Source organism: Panthera onca, chromosome A3 (genome assembly GCF_046562875.1).
Source record: "Panthera onca isolate mPanOnc1 chromosome A3, mPanOnc1 haplotype 2, whole genome shotgun sequence".
NCBI lineage: Eukaryota > Metazoa > Chordata > Mammalia > Carnivora > Felidae > Panthera > Panthera onca.
This window is the reverse complement of record NC_138341.1, coordinates 139540430-139557646: the sequence shown is the minus strand read 5'-3', so window position 1 is coordinate 139557646 and position 17217 is coordinate 139540430. Positions and strand designations below refer to the sequence as shown.

The following is a 17217-nucleotide window of genomic DNA, read 5'->3' as shown; positions in this document are numbered from 1 at the left end:
AGGAAGTCAGAAACTTGCCCCAGTCACCAAGCTAGTGGGTGTCAGAGCTGGGGTTGGAACGCATCTCTGTCTTCCTTCAAAGCCCTTGATCTAGGCCTCACCATCCCCATTTGCCCTCTTTTCTGCCTCAGAATCAGCTCATCCTCTGGGATGCTCCTTGGAGGCCTTCCGGACCAATCCCCACCCCCACTGTCTATGACAAACTTTCCCCTCAGCACAGGCCTGGGCACACAGAAGGCACCTCCCAGGCTCAGGTGAAGAGCTCTCCAATCCCCGCCCCCCCCCCCTCCGCTGTTGGGGTCTGTCCCCTCCTGCCACGCCCACCCTGGGGAACGGGGAATGTCTCCACCATCCCCCCAAGCCTGCACAAAGCCAAAGCCACGTTGGGCAGCAGTGGGTCCAAGAGGTAAGCAGTGGGAGGATGGGCATCTGGCTGCAATACTCCACCCTTCGTCCCAGGCGGGTCTCTCCCCTCCCATCCTCCCCTGTCTTCACTCCTCTCTCTCTCTGACGGCTGCCCTGCCACAGCCAGCCAGGCGCTCAAGCGCGCACTCTCTCTCTCTCTCTCTCTCTCTCCCTCTCTCGAGCGCGCTCTCTCTCCGTCCCTCTCTCTCTCTCTCTCCCTCGCTGCCTCCCTCCCTCTCTGCGCCCGCCTCCCGTCCTCCCTCGCTCTCTCCCCTCCCCAGCACTGCAGCATTTGCCGACTGCAGCTCCAGCCGCCGCCCGCGCCTCCTCGGCCTCCGCAGCCTCCGCCGCCGCCAGCACCATGGCCAGCACCTTGTCCGGTAGGCGCCCGGCACGCGGGCTTCCTGGGGCGGCGGCGGGTCTGAGCTGAGGCCATTGTCTGGCCTCGCCCAAAGCAGGGGCTGTTGGCGGACTCCTGTTTCCACATCTCAGACCCCGCGCTCAGAGCGCGGGGCGCGGCCGGGCCGAACCCGCATGAGCCAGAGTTCAGGCCAGCGGGTTGGGACGACCTGGTGCCCCAAGGGCAAGAATTGTGGCGCTGGTGCGGCGAGCGTGGGCCGTTGGGCAGGGGCGGCGCCCAAGGGAGCACCCAGGGTGAGAACGTCAGGTTCGGAGGCTCATTGCCCCTTCCGTGTCCGCCGTGTCAGGCCAGGCGTGACTGTGGCAGAGTGGCTCCCGGGCCTGACGCGGGCCGGTGCCCCTGGGTGGACGCGCTGGAGAGGCTGGGGACTGGGAGGGTAGGACTCTTTGCGGGAGCCCTAGCCCAGGGCTGGCGGGCCGGGGCCCTCCCTGCGCCAAAGGAGCGCCCTGGGGGCTGGAGGGACGCTGCGGAAGGACTGGGGAGCGAGCGGGGAGCCGCGCCCCCGTCGAGCGTCACCGCCCCCTCCCCTCGCTGCTGCGGGCTTGGGGACCGCTCTCTGCGACAAGGTGCCACCCGTTCTGGTCGAAAAAAGCCACCGCCCTTTGCGCAGCAGGGTTCGCATGGGGGGAGGGGCTGCTGCAGTTTCCAAGCCCTTCCAGCAAGGAGGGGTCTGCCCCTCCCTCCCCGACCGCCCCGCCTCCCAAGCTGCGGATCCACGGTCCCCCCCCCCTCCCCCCCCCCCCACCACCAAGGCTGCGACCCTCCTCCCTCGGGGCCTTCCAGGAGGGGAGCTCTGGCAGAGAGGTGGACACGGGGCAGTTACTGGACGCAGGAGAGCTGCAGGTGACCCTGGATGTGAGGACGTTGGGCTTGCTGTCCCCAGGAATGCTCTGAGCCCCAAAACCAGCTTCATCTTTGCACTCCATGTGGAAGGACAGCAGGGCAGCACCCCCTCCCCAACCTCCACCCCGTTCCCCACTCCGTCCGGAACCACACTCCCAACCCTCCCTTCCCTCCCCTCCATCCCGGAGACGGGCACCCTAGCTAACCTTATTCTCTAGAGAGTGAACACAGCTTTAGCAGAGCTCCACCCACTCACATGTGCCCAGCCCTGCCCAGCCTCTTAGGCCTCCTGGGCTCCAGGCCCCAGGTGACTTCTGCACTTGTCCAGGAGGGGAACATGTGTGTCACTGACCACACCCCTCCTGCACTGGGTCCGTCCATCTGGTCTTCATCCGCCCCCTGCTCTCTCTTGTTGACATCCTTAGAGATATTGGGATCCGCTCTGGGCAGAATGAGACCTCCCCCTCCAGGAACTGAGGGCAGTCTGTCCTTCTCATGGCCAGAGTGTTACCCCAGTCCTACACTGAGGTGGGGCTTCAGGCTTCAGGCCCTTGCTCAGGATCTGTGCTTGAGTGGGAGACAGAGCAACCACTCGTGGGCGATGCTCTCAGCCTTTTCTCTCACTCACCCCCTTCAGTAAGAACCCCCTTTAGTAAAAGCCCTCAGTAGGCCTCATTCCTGCCATCTGTCTGACAGATAAGCAGGTAGATTAGGTGGTGAAGGGAAATAGCCAAAACGGCACCACTGATGCCTCTCAGAGGTCGGCCCGACACTGACCTCACAGCCCCGATACCAGCAGTGCCTTGTTGGGGCCCTGCTGACCCACGCTTAGCCCCAGGATTTTTCTGGGTGCCCAAGTTACCTTTTCACCATCCGTTTTGTCCAGCACAGCCACTGCCTCATGGATGTGCTGCATGCCAGCTGGAGAACGTCCCCTGGACAGAGTCACATGGGGCTGGGCCTTTCCTGTTTCACCATTGGTGCTGCCCTAGGTAGAGCACAGCCCACACGTGTACCTACCTGTGCTCATCTTCATAAAAGTTTGATAGGAGTTTGGCCCAGGAGTGGCTATGGGAGCGCACCAGTAATTGTGACCAAAATCAGTTTAAGTGAACCCCAGCTATGGCTTCTCTGTTAAGAGACCTCTCTGATTGGAGCTGATCTCCCAGGCCTCAGTGGCCTGTCTGCCCCAGCTTGCTGGTGGGCTTCATTTGGCCTTGGTGACTAGAGTCATTGTCTGCTATGATCTCATAGTCACTACAAGATTGACCTTAGCTTTCTCTTCCTCTGTTGACCGAAAAGCTGAGTGCCTGCTGATGGGCTATATTGTTGAGACTCACCTGGGGACAGGTGGCCCTCCCTACCCTCCCCTCCATCCCGGAGATGGGCACCCTAGCTAACCTTATTCTCTAGAGAGTGAACACAGCTTTAGCAGACAGGTGGCCATCTCTTGATGTCCTTCCCAGATGCTCAGCTCTTCACACACTTTTGTAGACTCCTGCTCATATCTGTCTCCTTATGCAACTCTGTTGAGCTGGGAGGCCTTGCACATGCTACCTAAACTCTCAGGGCTGCATGTGGATGGGGATGGCAGTGACAGCACCTCCCCTGGGCTTGTTCTGAGAGACAGCAAGATATTGCAGGAACAGTGCTCGGCCTGCTGCCTGACAAGAGGTGCGTGCCCAGTCTGTGCTGGGCAGTGTGACTGTTGCAGCCACATTTTGCAGAGTTTCCTGCTCAGAGAAAGGTGAATTCTGCCGGCAATTCCTGCCATGCTGGGCTCCCAGCACATTGCATATGACTCTGGCTAGTGAGAGGGGCAGCCTGGATGGCAATGAGTTTCATCTGTGAAGAAGCAATTAGCAGCCTCCAGGACCCTTCTAGGGGTGAGCAGGCATCTGTGGGCCCCCTGCCCTCCCAGTTCTGACTAGACACCACCTAGCACCATCACCATGAGGCTCCAAGCAGAAAAGTACAGTCAGAGGCTGGGACTCATGACCAGGCTCCCATCCTGGCATGCTGTGTGATTCTGGCTGGGCCCCTTGCTTTCTGAGTCTCTTTTTTCCCCTCAGTAGAAATGAGCCTGACAAGCGTATCCACCTGGGCTGGCTGGTCTTGAGGGTCATGCGCATGGATGTCACACGCCCACCTTATGAGTGGTGTCATTATTGTTACCATGCCACTGTAGGCTGAGGTGGTGCCTTCTAACTCTTGCTCACCTGGGATCTAAGCATCCAAAAGGCCAATGTGCATATTTGCATATTTGCCATTTAATACAATGAAGAGGAGGGGGGAGATGAAAGCAATCCAGTTCACAGCAGAGATTTGTTTTTTAATGACTCCTTGAAGTCAGTGATGGGGAAGAGAAGGGTCCTGGTGAGGGGGGAGAAAGGGCATGCCTCCAAGCTGTAGAGGCGTTTCCTGACTTGAGCTCTCTGTATGGAGAGGTGCCTAGATGGGTCTGGCCCTCAACCTCTTCCCTCTGCAATGAGACATGGTCTTTAAGCCCGCCAGCTCTGAGGACACAGGTGTAACCTCCTGTGTTCAGAGCCGCTGGGCCCAGCCCTGCTCTCTGGCCCCATGTGTGGGCTTTTCCTGGCTCACTCTCTGCAAATTTGCCAATTTCCTCACTTGCTGTCCAGTCCCCTCCAACTTGTAGCCAAACCACACAGCAAGCCTCACTCCCAAAGCCCCCTTCTGGGGGGTGCCCCTTCCCACTTGGCTACTCAGGGAAGGAAGCTCCCCCTGGGCCATCAGCCTGGGAGAAACCAGCCCAGGGAATCTCCATGACCATCAGACACTGAGCTGCACCCCTATTTACAGCTGTAGGACAGAGTCCCTCACTTTCCAGTTGGCACTGGTCCCCTGGGCTGAGCTGTGACCTCAGAGAGCTCTGACTCAGTCTCAGCCCTACCATCCCTCTCCCCTCTATCCTAACAATGTGGTGCTCACACCTGCCAAACCTCCCCATCCTGCTCCCTGAACTGCCGCCAGCCTCCCTTCATGCTGAGGTGACATTTGTCTGTGAACTTGTTCTTCCTCTGTAATAAACGTGCAGCTCCTTCTCCCAGGAAAACCTCAGCCTCAAGGCAGAGAGGAGCTGGAGCAGCGGCGAGGCCCCAAGCTCCTGCCTGTATGGTAGACCCATTTGCAGGTTTCACATGTGGTGCAGAAGGACTCCCTGGGAGGTAGGGGAAGCACTGTCTCTTGCCAGGGAGGCTGGTGGTGGCAGGGTTAGACTGAGCCCTTTCCTTCCTGGCCTCTCCCAGGACCCAAGTGTGTCCCTTTGACCCAGATACCCTCTTGCTCCCGTCCTGACCTTGCCTCTGAGCACAGGGCTGGTGACTTCCCCAGCCTTTCCAAATGCCCAAATGCCTCCTGGTCTGCTGCTTCTGAAGGGCTGCTTTGCCTGCTCTTACACTCTCTAACTCCCCAGCACATGTATTGTGATGTACCCTCTGCCTTCTTTTTAAAATTAACTTTTCACAGCACAAAAATGCACAAATAGATTCTGCTTGTGAAAAAATAAAATTGGCAACTCAGGCCGAAATTCCCTTGGAAGCCTGCCCCCGTCTGGCCCACTTACCAAGATATGTCTTTGCCCTGCTTCCCCTCCAAGCCCCTTAAAGGCTCTCCCTGCTGCCAGCCCAGGATTCATTGTGCTCCCTTTAAGGTCTCTCGGGCTCTCTCCAGAGGAGTCTGGATCATCAGGACATTTAGATCAAATAACATCATTCTCTGCAGAGAAATGATTGTGAGAAAACCCTGCTCACTGTGAGCTATTCCCTCAGACAAGGGCTGATGATTTCTGTCCTGTTTCCTGTTTCTACACCAGCACTTTCCCCAATTTCACATTAACTCAACTTAAAGACATTGTCTCGTGTGAAATTTGATCAGGAATTTTCTTGTCTACCTCAACACTTGTCCAAATTGGTGTCTGCCCCTGGGAAGAGCCCTGTAGGTAGCTTTTCCTTCACAGAAGCCATGTTCCCTCTCTGGAGCATCTCTCTGGAGACCTGTCCCAGCTTCTCTAGCCAGGGAGGCGGGGGCATGGGTCTCTGAGCCTCCTGGTCTTTGTGACATGCTGGAGTTGTGGAAAGAACACAGACCACCTGAACTGTACTTGAGGAGCTTTGCACAAGTCACCCTCACCCCTTGGGTCCAGTATCATCTCGGTTGAGCAGGGGGACAGTCTTGAACCTGAAGATGGTTAAACACTAGTGAGACACCTGACCAACGTGTCTACTTTGGGGTCTGGCTTGTCACAAATGGACCACAAATAGCTCATTCATTCCCGCTCTGACAGTGGGCTCCTCCATCTTCTGACAGGGCTCATGGCCTCCTTTTCTAGTTGGGCACTGGGGACACTGGCTGTGGGCACTTGCTTTGCAAAGCTAGAGGGCAGGTGTTAGTGCTGAACGGACAGCTCCCTACCCTCTGGCCCTAGAAGAACAGAAAGCCTGGGCCTGTTCAGAGCCAGGTTTTGGGGGATGGGGGGGGGGGGCTGCAATGCTGTCAGGGTAAGTGTTGGGGGGTGCATAAGAGGAATTCTGAGGGCTTCACCCAAGTGGACAGCCCAAGAAAGTGCTGCCTGCAGAAGCACCACATCTGATGTGGCGGTTAGTATCTGCGAGAGGGAAAGGGGAGGAAGTAAAGAGGGGGAAGTACAGGGAGGGTGAGTTGGGAAAATACAGTGACAGAGTCATGGAGATGTGGAAAGATACAGACAGAGAGTGACAGAGAGTGAGGGAGACAGAAGGATGAACAGAGACAAACAGAAATGCCAAGAGAGAGAAGAGGAGGGAGGGGAGCACAAGGAGCCTGGAGCAGGGAGAACAATGCAGGACACAGGGAGGGGTGCCAGGGAAAGACCGTCAACTTCTGGGAGGGGTGGGGAGAGGAGGGAAGAGGAGAGGAGAGACGTAGAGAGGCGAGGGAACAGAAAAGAGAGTGAGATAAACAGACTTCCCGAGAGACACAGCATGGGAAGAATGCCGGGAGAGGACGAGGGGGCCGCCAGGAGGTGAGGTCGTGGCGCCCTCTCATGCTGGCCTCATGCCCACAGCCTACAAGGAGAAGATGAAGGAGTTGTCAGTGCTGTCGCTCATCTGCTCCTGTTTCTACTCACAGCCGCACCCCAACACCATCTACCAGTATGGGGGTGAGTGTGCCCCGGGCCACTGACAGGTCCTGCTTGACCAGTGCCTGCCTCCTCCTTACCTTGTTCCCTGGCCCCGTGGCCTCTCCAACCCCCCTCCCCCACATGCTCCCCTAGTTGGCTTCTGGAGAGGGAAGCTCTGATGGGGGCGGTGGTCCTGGGGGCTCAGGCCTGGGAGTCCCACGTGAGCAGCCGTGCTCCCTCCCCCAGCCCTTGACTTGGATGTGTGCTGGGAACAGGCCCCCTCAGCATCCTGAAGTCCCCGTCTGATCTTACAGACATGGAGGTGAAGCAGCTGGACAAGAGGGCCTCTGGCCAGAGCTTCGAGGTCATCCTCAAGTCCCCTTCTGACCTGTCCCCTGAGAGCCCAGTGCTCTCCTCTCCCCCCAAGAGGAAGGACACCTCCCTGGAGGGGCTGCAGAAGCGGCTGGAGGCAGCTGAGGAACGGAGGAAGGTGAGGAGCCCACCCCTGCCTCCAGGTCCTGAGGAAGGTGGCCAGGAGGCCTGGATGGGCACAGACAGAGCCCTCCAGGCACGGGGTACTCCAAGCTGCTGCTTGGCTATTAGCTTGGGGTGGAGAGGGTCTCATGGTTCCCTGGATCGCCTCTGGGGAGATCAGAATGGGACAGGGAGGATGAGGCATCCCCAATGGCAGCCAGCCGGAGACAGATAGGAAGCAGATGCTGTTGGAGGGGATGTCCTTGGCCACAGCCAGGAGGAGTCCTGGGACATGAGGCTAGACTAGCACCTTTCTCCGGGGCAGAGAAGTGAGAACAAAGGGGCTGCCATGTGTCGGGGGCTGCAAGCCCAGACCCGCTGGGAGCTCAGGGGGCCCCAGCCTCCCTCCCCACCCCTCCCCCTCACACCAGCCCCATGGAGACTGAAACACACACAACAGGGGTACCCTCAGGAGTGCAGTGCTGAGGGCTGCCCCTTGGGCAGGGGCAGTGGCTCTGGATCCCTTGTAGCACGTCCCAGTGAAACCTGGGGACCCAGGCCTCCTAGGGTTAGCTAGTAGTGACTGGCACGTGGGTGGGCCCAGAAGGAAGGAAGTGTGGGTGATCATCCTTGGGTCTCTGACCCTCACCAAGCAGCCCCTCCCCCAAATAAGGACAGACAGTGTAGAGCCAGGAGTCCCGGGCTCCTTGCCCCAACCAGTCCCTTCTCCCCAGCTCTGGGGGCCCGTGCACAGCTCTCCGCACCTTAGGGAATTCAGAACCTGGTGCGCATCACGCACCTACTTTTTAGAGGAGACGGTGAAGGCTCAGTGACAGCCCTTAAGCTTTGAACTTGCTCTGCTCCTCCAACATTCCCTGAGTGCATCAGGACCTCTGGAGGCGGCAGCGAGCGGGACAGAGCCTCTCTTACTGCGTGGGCTCACTCAGCATCGTGGGAGGGGCAGCTCTGGGAGCTGAGGACTCACAGAAAGGGTCAGCAGCTTCCGGTGTGTCTGGGGCCGAGGGTTCTGCGGGCACGCGGACCTTGCGATGCTAAAGCCCAGGAAGTCCCAGGCAAAGCGGGACCAGGTGGACACCCTCGCCGACGGCAGGACAGTGTAGATCCGGGCTCCTGGAGGACGCGCGTCCAGTGGGCAGCAGGGCAGGGCAATGAGGGCACTGGGCGGGGCGAGACCGCGCGCCGGGGGGGGGGGGGGGGGGTGGAGGGGGGGGCCAGGCTGGGGGCGGGGCGGAGCGGGCGGCCACCGCCCACGCGCGCGCCCCCGCCCGTCCGCACAGACGCAGGAGGCGCAGGTGCTAAAGCAGCTGGCCGAGCGGCGCGAGCACGAGCGCGAGGTGCTGCACAAGGCGCTGGAGGAGAACAACAACTTCAGTCGTCTGGCGGAGGAGAAGCTCAACTACAAGATGGAGCTCAGCAAGGAGATCCGCGAGGCGCACCTGGCGGCGCTGCGCGAGCGGCTGCGCGAGAAGGTGCGCGCCGGGGCGGGGCTTGAGCCGGGAACGCGACCGGGACCGGGAGGGGGCGTGCCAAAGCAGGGAGGGGCGGGGCTCCACGTAGGGGGCGGTGCCGGGGCGGGGTGGATCCCGGGCCGCGAGAGGCGGGCTCCGCCTGCATTTATTGGGCGCCTCCCGCAGTGCCACAGCCAAGGCCAATTGTCCAGTCCCGGTGGGACAGGGCCGATAACCGCAATAATAAACGGGTGGTCATTGTTTTGGAAGTGCCCGGAAGGACGCGTATCCCGGGTTTGAACCAGAAGAGGGGAGGGGCCGGGGAAGCACCCACGAGCCCCTTCCTTCGGTTGGCCCCTGCCCACCGCACCACCAGCGCTCTCGCGCCCCGGCTGCTCCCTGTCCAGCTAGGAGACAGCCCAGAGTGAGGCGAGGCCCTGCCCTGGCCGGAGCCCCCGGGAGTGGCCTCTGCTTCAGACCACAGGGTGGAACCAGGTTGGTGCCAGGGGACACCGTGGAGTCCGCAATCCCAAGGAAGTTACCTGAGTTCCAACTCCCCCTCTGTGGTTTGGGCGCAACCCCAGTCGCACTGAGGGCCAGTCCCCGCACTCGGGCCACACTTTCAGAGGATGACGCGCACCTCCTCCTGCTCTCTGTTGACCCTCAGTCCTGGTCGCTAAGGTGCCCTCGTTGGTCGCTTCTCCCGCACTTGGGAGGGTCCCTGAAAACTGGGTGTGGGGGAGGGGCGGGCCCCCCTCTCGCCCCCCGCGGCGCAGGGCCCCGCCCACCTCCACCTGTCCTCACAGGAGCTGCACGCAGCTGAAGTGCGCAGGAACAAGGAGCAGCGAGAGGAGATGTCCGGCTAAGGGGCTGCGGACCAGAGGCGCCTGGATCCTGAGAGGAGACGTCTACACACGCGGGTTCTGGTTTCGTCTTGTCCCACTTTGTCTAGATGCAACTTTGGTTCCTGCCCCCTCCCCACCCTGCACTCCTAGCTCATGCTTCTCTTTCCGCTCTGAGCTGTCCAGTCCTTGTGGCCTGTCACTCTCCACAGGCTCTCCCTCGAGGAGCCACCAGAACATGGCACACAGTCCCTCAGTTCAGGCACCAGGCCGGGCAGTGGCTGGGTCCCCTCTTGGTGGCCCTCTTAGCAGACGTGGTGGCAGCCTCAATAAATCCAGTGGTGGTAGCAGGAACATGTGGGTCCTTATGCTGGGTTGTCCTGTGAGCACCTTGTCACTTGGGGCACATCCTCTGAGCCAGCTCCCCGCCGATAGGCAAAGGCACACCACCTGTGCCGTCTTCGGTGGGAGAGGGCCTGAGCGCGTGGGAGGGGACAGAGGAAGAAAGAAGGACCTCGGGGCAGGGCATGCTGTCACTGCGGCCAGCCGAGGAAGCCGTCTGTGCAGTGGAATGTTTTGGAATTGGTGGGTACGGTTGGCAGCCTTTTACTGTGGTCGCAGAGGAGTCCTCTGAGACCACCTGGTCTTCAGGGGGCAATTTGGGCTGACCTGGGAGGCCACAGCCATTGCCTGTGGCTGAAGTGGGAGTGGGGAGGGATATGGCCTGGCCTGAGTCTCCCAGGGAGTGGGCATTCTCCACCAGGGACCCAGGAGCGAGCCGCCATGGTCTAGAGGGTTGTGGGCACCCCTTGCTGGCCCCTCCTCCCAGGAGTGCCCTCCTAGAGCTTCTGGCCCAGTACCCATGTGGGGAAAGCCCTCCTCCATCATCACTGCTCTTCTCCCCCTGGACTTCACAGACCCTTGGGGAACCCCGTCCTCGGAGCTCTTTTGAGTCTTGGCCCCTTCGCATGCCCTCACTCTGGTAGAAAGACGCTCCCATGATGCTCCTGGCCATGGGCCTTTCAGGCTTGCCTCCGGACAGGTGTGGCTAGGCGTGAGTGAGTGGCAGCCACGAGTGCCCCTCAGCGAACAGACAGCAAAGGGAGTAGGGGCCCAGCTGCCTGCAGATTCAGATGCTGGGGGACAGGGTTCCCAAACCGCCTTCCTGCCTACTCCAACCTTGACTTTTTTTTTTTTTTTTAACGTTTATTTATTTTTGAGACAGAGAGAGACAGAGCATGAACAGGGGAGGGCCAGAGAGAGGGAGACACAGAATCTGAAACAGGCTCCAGGCTCTGAGCTGTCAGCACAGAGCCCGACGCGGGGCTCGAACTCACAGACCGCGAGATCATGACCTGAGCCGAAGTCGGCCGCCCAACCGACTGAGCCACCCAGGCGCCCCGAACCTTGACGTTCTTGACCAGTGCCCCCCTCTGGGCAACCTGCAGGTTGGAGACGTGGCCCTAGGCCTCTCCTGCCAAGACCTTCCTGGACTGGGTTCCTTCCCCTCCCTCAGCCGGGGGTGCAATCTCCAGATGCCCCAGCGCTGGCCTGTGAGGCCTTCATCTGCTGGACACGGGCGGTGTCCAGTCTTTGTGTCACTGTGGCATCCTGCCCTTCTCCATAGCAGCCCCATCCCGCAGCTGAGCACCGAGGGCAGGGTCCCTGTTGACCATCCTCTTGCTGGCCAGCGTGAGGGGACAGACTGCAGGTTCTTGCAGGACCCAGAGCCGGCACCTCAGAAACCAGGTGGGTTCGGCGCCCAGTGCCCCCGTATCCGTCCCACAGAAACCTACGGGGGCACTGCTGGTGGTCTCCTAGGGCCGAGCCAGAGCGCACAGTAGACACAGGTTCCCTGCCATAGACTTAGGAGGAAGTAGGGACCCACACCCACTCTCCTAATCCCCGCCCACACGGCCTCCGAGGGAGCGGCTAGCTAGGATTGGAACCCACATGTGGCTTTTGTGGGACTCAGAAGGGGAAGCGGAAAGAGAAGGGAAGGCTGGATCTGTGAGCCGGGGCAGCCCTCGCATAGCTGGAAGCCCAGTGTGGCTGTGCCGACGTCATCCACGTAGTGAAAGTGAACTTTAAATTAAATCAAATGAATGATTACAGACAGAAAAACTCGTGTGTTTGAGAAGCAGTTGAACTGTGCCCTGTGCATCCTGCATCTGTGGGGTCACACGGGCTTCAGGGCCACTCCTCGTGAGTGCCTGAATGCTTAGTGTAGAGCTCCGACTAAAGCCCCTTATCAAGCTTGTTTGAATCACAATTACCGACAGTTCTAACGACCTTGGGGCTTTAAGAGGTGAGTGTGGAAATGACACACCAGTCCATTTTCCTCGCTGGAGCCCCAGGCGACAGTGGCAGTGTGAGGGAGGGGGCAGGACTTGTGGCTGCAGCGGGACTGTCCTGGCAGCTCGGGCTCGGGGGCCAACGGCTGCTGCGATGGGGGGCACATGGGGGCCTGAGGTCTGAGGCTTGTCTTGCTCATTGCACCGTCCTGTGGGTCTCACTCAGGTGTGGGTGGGTCCTAGCCTCCCAGGGATGTACCCCACGGCTCTGTGGACCCCACTGCGCAGCTGATCGCTCACAGACAGAAAACGGGTTCCTTGAGCGGCAAAAGGAGAACGAGAAGACATTGGACTTCGACTGGTCGTCGGCCTGTTCCATGGGACCCACGTAGCCATTTGGGGTGCCCAGCAGGGACCCCTCCGCTAGGGAGGAGGCATGTTTGGTGGGTGTCCATGCAGCGTCTGCTCAGGCCCACACGTGGGCCTCAGGTCCAGGCCCTGAGTAGGTGCCTGCTCCCCAGGACCCAGGGAGACCCCGTCACCTCTCCCCCACACTCCTGGCCCTCCCCTGAGGCAGTCCTAGCGACTTCCCCAGGCTGACACAGTGGGAACCATATCCTCGCCTTCCCCTGCCCGGGGACAGGTGGGAAAGGCAGACTCTGGACACACAGCTCCACGAGAAATAGAGGCATCAGAAGCCTGGGGACAATGGGAGAGAAAGGGAGCGTGTTGAGAATATTTTCATGAGGCATAAGCTCCGCACAGCTGTATTCTGGTTACATAGACACACGCACGCCACGGAGCCTGGCGTTCCCAGAGGACCAGGCTGGTCACAGACCAGGGCTTCTCAACTCTTAGGGGGGCCCTAATCAGGCAGCGAGGGGCAGATGGCATCTGCAACAGTCACAGCATGGAAGAATCCTTCACGGACAGATCACGCTTTCCCCAACAAAGAAAAGGAAAGGCAGGAGCCCTTCTGGGGAGCCAGTCCTCTATTAGTTATGTACTGCTGTGGAACAAGTTACCCCAAGTGGTGGCTTGAAACAACACCCCTCATCTCACAGCGTCCATAAATCAGGGTCTCAGGAGCTGGGCCGTCCGGCTCAGGGTCTCTCCTGAGGTCGTGGTTGGGACATCGGCCAAGGCCCTGGTCACCTGCAGGCTGGACAGGGCCGGAGGATCCCCAAGTCGGCCCGCTCACGCAGATTCTGCCTCAGGTCCTCTCCCCATGAACTCTCCCAGGGCTGGTCCCCTCGGGGCGAGCCGCCTGAGCTGCGTGAACCGATCCTGGGTGGAGCACACACGTGCCCTTTGTCAGAAGCGCGTCACCGGGGTGCCTGGGTGGCTCAGTCGGTTGAGCGTCCCACTTTGGCTCAGGTCGTGATCTCACGGTTCATGAGTTTGAGCCTCGCTTCTGGCTCTGTGCTGACAGCTCAGAGCCTGGAGCCTGCTTCGGATTCTGTGTCTCCCTCTCTCTACCCCTTGTCCGCTCACCCACACTCTCTCTGTCTCTCAAAAATAAACATTAAAAAAAAAAAAAAAAAAAGAAGCAGCACATCACCAAGAAGAGCCCGCACTGGAGGGGAGTCAGGCTCCACCTGTGGAGAGGAAGTGTGTCAAAGGATCTATGGGCGTATTTTATACCCGCCTCAGGCGTCCTGTCTTGAGCAACCCGTGTGTTGTGGACACAGCTGGTGTTCACTCAGTGTCTGGGGGCTGCAGCGGGCCCCCGCCCCAAAATACGGCGTCTAGCAAAACAGGCCAGATGGCGGCACAGAGAGAGGTCTGTCCCAGGCAGGGCCTTCCTGCAGCCTCTCGCAGGCTTCCCCTCGGGTGAGCTCAGCTGTGGCCGCGTGCAGGTGGGGGCGGAAGAAGCGAGCACCGACCACGGCCGTCTCTCTCTTCGCTGAAGAAGTTTCGCTCTTCAACATTGATATTAGTTTTCTAGGTCTGCGGTGACAAGTACCACAAACTGGGGCTGAGAACATCAGAAATGTATTTGCTCACAGTTCTGAGGCCAGAAGCCGAAAATCAAGGGGTCACAAGGCCGTGCTTCCTCTGAAACCTGGGCCAGAGAAGCCTCCTGGCCTCTCCTAGCTCTGGCTGTTGGGAAAGGCAGCCTTTCAGTCCCAAGCAGCACCACTTAAGAATGGGCTTCAGGGGCGCCTGGGCAGCTTGGTCGGTTAAGCGTGGGACTTCGGCTCAGGTCACGATCTCACGGTCTGTGAGTTCGAGCCCCGCGTCGGGCTCTGTGCTGACAGCTCAGAGCCTGGAGCCTGCTTCGGATTCTGGGTCTCCCTCTCTCTCTGCCCCTCCCCCACTCACCATCTGTCTCTCTTTGTCTCTCAGAAATAATACTTAAAAACTTACAAAAAAAGGAAAAAAAGAATGGGCTTTGGGCCTGGAACCTTCTTTCCAACAAATAAGAAGCCCACAGAACTTGTGCGGGACACACTTCCCCACTTCGAGCTCAGTCCTGCTCGTGCCTGCACCGTCAGGCAGGCCCCCGGCTCTCAGGGGGTGGGGCCTTCCCCCTGCGGCACAGGAGGGGTGGGGCTGTGGGGACCAGCCACCCAAGTAGACCCCACCATCTCTTCCTCTCTTCCTCTCTTCCTCGCATGAGTAAACTGCTCTCGGCGCCCGGCTGCTTCATGGTTTCCTTGGCAACTCCGATGCCAGGATGCAGGGGCAGAAGTGTTTGGACTTTTACCCGAGTGGCTGGTGCTGTGATGAGCTTTGCTCTCCCCTGGGATCGGGAACCAGAGCTGGTGTTCTGCTGAACACTCAAAATCTTTGGCATCCCTTGGCTTGTACATGTGTCATGCCAGTCTCTGTGGCCACATGGCCGTCTCCCCTTTGTGCGTGTCTCTATGGGACACGAGACGTTGGATTCGGGGTCCAGCCTAATACAATATGGCCTTGTTTTAACCAGCGACGCCTGCAACAACGCTATTTCCAAGTAAGGTCACGCTCTGAGTTACCGGGAGTTGAGATGTCAACATATTTTGGGGAGGGACACAATTCAGCCGCAACCAGAAGTTGCAGACATATAATTCATAGCTTTATTTTTTTAAGGGTTTATCTGTTTTTAAGTATTTCTACACCCAACGTAGGGCTTAGACTCACAACCCTGAGATTAAGAGTCACGTGCTCCACCGACTGAGCCCGCCAGGTGCCCCAGTATAATTAACTTTAAGACATTCATGCATTTAGGGGCGCCTGGGGGGCTCAGTCAGTTGAGCATCTGACTTTGGCTCAGGTCACAATCTCGCGGTTCGTGAGTTCGAGCCCCGTGTCGGGCTCTGTGCTGACAGTTCGGAGCCTGGAGCCTGCTTCGGATTCCGTGTCTCCCTCTTTCTCTGCCCCTCCCCTGCTCATGCTCTGTCTCTCTCTGTCTCAAAAATAAATAAAAACATTAAAAAAAAAGACATTCATGCATTTATTTGTATATTCAGCATGAGTTCAGCAAGTGCTTACTATGTGTGTGTGTGCCTCACTCTAGAGAATGGTGTTGACTTGAAAGCCTAGCCCCTGCCCTGGGAGAACTTCCGTGGTAGTAAGACTATGCACATAGGGTAAGTTATGATTTTTCAGGGCATTTTAAAACGTTTCTGATCTTCATAATGTCCACCATGAGGAAAACAAGGTAGGCATTATTGTATCACGTCAATGTTTTTTCTGGTTATACGTGTCGCATGTTCACTGCAAAAGTACAGAGAAAAAACCCTCGAGCCACCAAAACTGCTTTCCTGCAGACAGGACGTGCGTCGTCAGCAGTGTTGAAGCTGACACACTTACAGCCTCTGGGAGCTGTGCTTCTGTGTCCTGTGGCTGCACTGCCGTACCGGGCTTTTGGGAAATTCTTTCCAACTTTTTGGTTTCATAAACTTTCTGTTAATGTAGATTGTGCAGATTCACAGTTACCATGTTAGAAATTAAAACTCAGAAATTAAAAAAAGAGCAATTCATCTGAAATGATCCACCCATTACATATTAACATAACATTTTGAGAAACAGTATTGTGCTGCAACTCTACCCAAGTAAAAAAAATTAGTGAAAGTAATAATCGCACTTAAGGAAAGAAAGACCCTATTGGGGTGTGTGGAGGGCTCAGTCGGTTAAGCAACCGACTTTGGCTCAGGTCATGATCGCACAGCTCGTGGGTTCGAGCCTGCATAGGGCTCGGTGCTGACAGCTCGGAGCCTGGAGCCTGCTTCGGATTCTGTGTCTTCCTCTCTCTCTGACCCTCCCACACTCACGCTCTGTCTCTCTCTCTCTCTCAAAAACGAATAAACATTAAAAAAAATTTTTTTTGCGAAATAAACCCCTTAATTTTAGAAGTTCCCTAAGATATAATGGAAAATGACAAAATAATGTAAAACAAAAGTGAAATAAAAGCATAAAAGATGTAAAATAAAATCAAAGTGAAAAAACAACAGAAAAGACAAGGGCTCTAGGATATTAACTGGATCCTGAAAAATTACATTTGATTTTCGTGACCTGGTGAAAACATACAGTGATATTGTAGCACAAATATCTAACAATGTTTGCTTAAAAAAAAAACAAGGGCTCCTGGGTGGCTCAGTTGGTTAAGTGTCCGACTCTTGATTTCAGCTCAGGTCATAATCTCGTAATCATGAGATCAAGCCCCGAGTTGGGCTCTGTGCTGACACCATGGAGCCTGCTTGGGATTTTCTCTCTCCCTCTCTCTCTCCACCGTCCCCCATGTACATTCGTGCACCAATAAAAAGTGTAAACAGCCACAACAAACAAATAAGTGACACTTTCTCAGGGGAAAAAAAATTAGTGAGAATGAAGCCTATGAAAAAAATCTGGCCTCAGATCCGTGGTTGAAGGAAAATGTGTTATTAATAGACTGTTCTTTAATAGTAAACCAAAGCGTGATATGGGGCAGTTTCTTGTAGTTGGAGGCAATGTGAACTTTCCATACTCTTCTGTCAGCCCACTGCTCTTGAGTTTGCGTGTGCCTCGTCCCCATGTGTGGTTCTGAAGCTCCCGGCGCATGAGCCACCTCCCCCCCAGGCGCTCTTGCAGTGCTGGAGGGAAAGATCAGATCAGCTGATTGCCGGCAGCACTGGAGCCTGTCTTTGTCTTGCTTTCCTGTCTGGTCAGGAGCCGAAGGAAGCAGAGCCTGAGTAGGGGGTGGGGCATGGTGACCCCATAGCATTCTTGGGCCTGGATGACACCCATAGTCTCATGGCCTCCATGGGGTCCAGGCATCGTCAGAAGGTCTGAAGTCAGTGGCTTGCAAGACAGTGTGACTTGCCTTCCTCTGTAATAAATCGAGAGCAAAATCTCCCCTCCCCTTGGGAGCCTGCGGTGGGCT

The 17217-nt window shown here is 57.5% G+C and overlaps 1 protein-coding gene across 1 annotated transcript; it reads left to right on the top strand.

Annotated features, from left to right (window-relative positions):
* The first annotated feature begins 625 nt into the window (after nucleotides 1-625).
* STMN3 (stathmin 3) lies at nucleotides 626-9930 on the top strand. The gene is made up of 5 exons (XM_060622644.3): nucleotides 626-785; nucleotides 6735-6830; nucleotides 7106-7281; nucleotides 8564-8755; nucleotides 9541-9930. The coding sequence occupies exons 1-5, from the start codon at nucleotides 767-769 to the stop codon at nucleotides 9598-9600; spliced, it is 543 nt and encodes a 180-aa protein (XP_060478627.1). The 5' UTR covers nucleotides 626-766; the 3' UTR covers nucleotides 9601-9930.
* Nucleotides 9931-17217: the final 7287 nt, after the last annotated feature.